The sequence below is a fragment of the Zalophus californianus genome, chromosome 12 (genome assembly GCF_009762305.2).
Source record: "Zalophus californianus isolate mZalCal1 chromosome 12, mZalCal1.pri.v2, whole genome shotgun sequence".
Classification (NCBI taxonomy): Eukaryota; Metazoa; Chordata; class Mammalia; order Carnivora; family Otariidae; genus Zalophus; species Zalophus californianus.
This window is the reverse complement of record NC_045606.1, coordinates 84,871,657-84,875,650: the sequence shown is the minus strand read 5'-3', so window position 1 is coordinate 84,875,650 and position 3,994 is coordinate 84,871,657. Positions and strand designations below refer to the sequence as shown.

At 42.7% G+C, this 3,994-nt stretch overlaps 1 protein-coding gene across 1 annotated transcript; it reads left to right on the top strand.

Annotated features, from left to right (window-relative positions):
* The first annotated feature begins 238 nt into the window (after positions 1-238).
* LOC118356140 (ATPase inhibitor, mitochondrial-like) lies at positions 239-711 on the top strand. The gene has a single exon (XM_035723286.1). The coding sequence runs from the start codon at positions 262-264 to the stop codon at positions 577-579; it is 318 nt and encodes a 105-aa protein (XP_035579179.1). The 5' UTR covers positions 239-261; the 3' UTR covers positions 580-711.
* Positions 712-3,994: the final 3,283 nt, after the last annotated feature.

Here is a 3,994-nt window from a genome sequence, read left to right as displayed (position 1 = left end):
TTTAAACTTTTTAAAATGAGAAAAGAATATTGGAAATGTACCCTTTTGTGAAAAATAGATGCATTTATGTTCACATTTATGTTAGAAAACTATGTAATCTGGATGGATTCACAGGATGTATTCCCTCTGGGAATGGAGAAAGCGTAGCATAAGAGGAAGACAGAGGTATAATAATGAATTTTTCACTCCATACTCTTTTTTCTTTATGTACCTTGTAACTATGTGCTTATGTTACTTAATAAAAAAAAATCGACAACAACAATGGCTGTCACCGCGTTGGCCGCCCGGGTGCGGCTGGGCGTGTGGGGCGTTAGGGCCATACAAGCCCGAGGCTTCAGCTCCGAACGGTCAGACTCCGGCGCGGGCTCGATCCGGGAGGCAGGTGGGGCCTTCGGAAAGAGAGAGCAAGCTGAAGAGGAACGATACTTCCGAGCACGCACTAAAGAACAACTGGCAACCTTGAAGAAACACCATGAAGAGGAAATCACCCATCATATAAAGGAAATTGAACGTCTGCAGAAAGAAATTGAGCGGCACAAGAAGAAGATCAAACATCTAAAACATGATGATGATGATTAAACATACACACTTCCCATAGCATAGCTACATATCATTGCCCGCTGCTATGGAAGCAGAGTTGTGGTTTTATTAATATCTGTGTACTGCCAACAGATTATAATAAATTGTCATCAGTGAAAAAAAAAAAAAAAATCAATAAATAAAACAATGAAGGACAAAATGAAATAGATGGTTAAAATGTGTGGGATACAGAATAGATGACTTAGGAGATAGGGGTCACTTAGGACAGAAAGAATTCTATAGTTTGATAGGAGCAGAGGGCTGGTCTGAAGTTTCATGTGACCATCATATGAAATCTCATGAGGCCTCCGGGCATGCCAGGTCCCGGGCTTGGCAGACCATTTCTTACAGGCTGGTCATTTTGCAGTAATTAAACTATTCACAACTGTTTTGGTACCTAGAACTTAATATATTTTAGGAGAAAAAATATTCCTAGTACTGAGTATTTTTTTTTTTTTTTTATGCAACCATTCTTAACACTCGTGGAACACAGCTTAGGAAATGCTGATTTAAACTCTTGCAGATAATTATCCCAGAAAGACGAGGTTGAAAGGAAATTGTTGTGGGTCTGGGGCACCCTGCTTCAGCGCCAGTCTTTCAAGAAGATGAATACTGGTGTTAATTGAGTTTAATTTGAACAGTGACGTACCACAGCTTTATTCAGCACCTACCGCCCACATAAAAGTCACGTGTGCACTGAATATGGACTCGGAAGCCCGCACTGCCCCATCTCCTCCCCCATTTTTTGCCTACAACCACTATCAGTGACCAAGGGGTGGGAGGGTCCAGCAGTGGGGGTCATGGGGAGCGGAGACAGAGCTGCTTTCTTCCATATCCCGTCTCTGCATCCCAGCTTCCAGGAGACCATGACAACAAGCGTGGAGTGCGCAGAGAGCCAAAGGGAAGTGTTAGTTTTTGAAAACAGAACCCTGGAGTTCAGAATTGATCTTTTTCTATGAAAGCAAATGCTGGGACTAGTACTTTTTCAGGAAAGAAAACTGAGGGGAAACCAGTTGTGGAAAAATTATGCCCTAAACCGCATGCATTACAAAGGAGATCTTATCTGTTGTGGAAGTTTAAGGCAACGACTTCCCAAAGGCGAGGATAATTTTCACTATATTTAACATCCAGCACAGCATAGGAATTCACACACTGAGCATCCATGCCAGCCTCGCATACTGGTGTGGCTGTACCAGTGTGTACAGGCTGAATGTCACTCCCACCGAACAGTGGAGCCATTTGAGACCAAAGAAGAGCTGTTGCTGCCGTTGCTGGGTTTTGTGGCCAAACCTGTGGGTTGTCCTCTCAGTGTCCATAACATCCATCTTTATAGAGTCACTGCAGCCCTACTTCATAGCAGGCAGCTTTGTGGCCATATGACTAAATTCTGGTTAATGGGAGGTACATTATCATGCGGTCGTTTCTAGAACCTTCCTTAAGGGACAATATGTGTCCCCCCTGCCTTTCCCATTCTGCCTGGAATGTAGATGCCATCATCGTGAACCACGAAGTTGACGTCACTCATGGTAGAGGAACAATATGGGTAGAATGCTATTTTTGCCTTCCTGGACTTTTACCTGAGAAAAGAAAGAAACTTCTCTTGTTTAAACCACAGATACTTTGGGCTTGCAGACATTCCCAGCCAAACCTAAATCTAACGATTGTAGGTCCCTGATCTGCTAGGTAAATTCAGTTTTATTTAAACTCCTAACCCTCCTGTGAACTAGGTATTCATGTTCCTACTTAATGGATTAGGAGACAAGAGATTGAATAAAAATGAAGGAACTTGCCCAAATACCAGAGCCAGCACTTGAATCCATGTCTGATCTTTCTGACTTCAAATCGCCAGGAGCTTAATCCTTGCTTTAGTAATTAACGTAAAACATAAAGGGCATGTGGCACATGGTTTTGTAACATTCATGCTTTGGCAGAGCCCCAATTTTGTGGATTTTTTTCAAAAAAACATTGGGTTTTTCAGAGAAATTCATTTGTGGCTTTTTGAAAGTGACAAACATGTTAACTGTTTTTCAGTCAACAATACTTATCAGGAAAACTTTTTTTTTTCAAATTTCAAAGAAACCTGTGTTGTTTCTCTAATTTCCAGCGTTTGCTTAATTGTCATTTGCTTGAATAGGACATTTCTTTGAAAAGAGGGTAGTTCTAAGAGAGACCGTGTGGTTCATTTTCTTTAGTTATATCTACATTGAAGGATATTTCCAGAAAACTTGGGATTTTTTTAGAATTCTCCTTACTGTGCCACAATTCCAGAACATCCCCTCCCCCCATATCTGTTATATGATAATGTAGAAATTAGGATGATAGCAGGATGAAGGGTATGAGTTATTTGGATTGTCACATGGGGGCAGCGTCGGCAGCCAGCATTTCTACAAAATTTAGACAGGAGAAGAGAGACGTGAGGTGGCTGTGTGCCATGCTGCTTGGGGCTGGGGTGGAGTGGGCAGACTGGCAGCTGATGCCCGTAGCACAGGTGGGACCCAGCAGGTCTGGGGAGGCTGGTAAACTGGGTCCAGTGCAAACAACTAGTTGGCAGCAGAACTCGCAGTCGAGCAGGGGCTCTTGACCTGCTGCCAGGGCTCCTGGTAGTGCCCTGGGCGATGCTTCAAGTCCATTCATTTTTGTAACCTCACAGTGGACACTTAATTGGTTAGAACAGCAGTCTCTTGAGTGTATTCCTGAGAACACTGGATCTGCAGGATTTGCTATATAAAAAAAGAATTCTGTGGCAAACAGCTTTGGGAAAATGCTGTGTTCTAATACGTGTCTTGGAAATTCACAATACACATTTCGCATTTTAAAAGTCTAAGGTGAGGGGTGCCTGGGGGGCTCAGTTAGGTTAAGCGTCTGCCTTCAACTCAGGTCATGATCCCTGGGGTCCTGGGGTCGAGCCCCAAGTCCAGCTCCCTGCTCAGTGGGGAGCCTGCTTCTCCCTCTCCCTCTGCCCCCCCCCCCAGCTCGTGCACGCTCTCAAATAAATAAATAAAATCCTAAAAAAAAAAAATCTAAGGTGAGGAATCTATTTCACCTTATTTTAACCCAGTTTCTGAAACATACTTGAAAATAGAAATGTGTTTTTTTTTAATTTAACATCTTAGGGAAACTACTTCATGATTCTTTCAACAAGCCGTTAATAATGACATTGGAAGTTGCTGTGTGAGTAGGTTGGATTCCTGAGGAAATGTAAGATTTGCATCTAACAACATGGGACTTTTCTTGGCATCTGTTTGCTCTTATTTACCAGGCCATATTCTCCAAATTGTAGTGTGTCTCTGTTTGTGTATAGCTCAGAGCAGCAAAACTTTCCTGCTCTGAATGGCCGTTTAGGTGATCTAATGGTGCCTCTTCACATGCTGGTTGAGGAAACTAAGGTTTAGAAAGGTGAAGTAGTTTGCCAGAG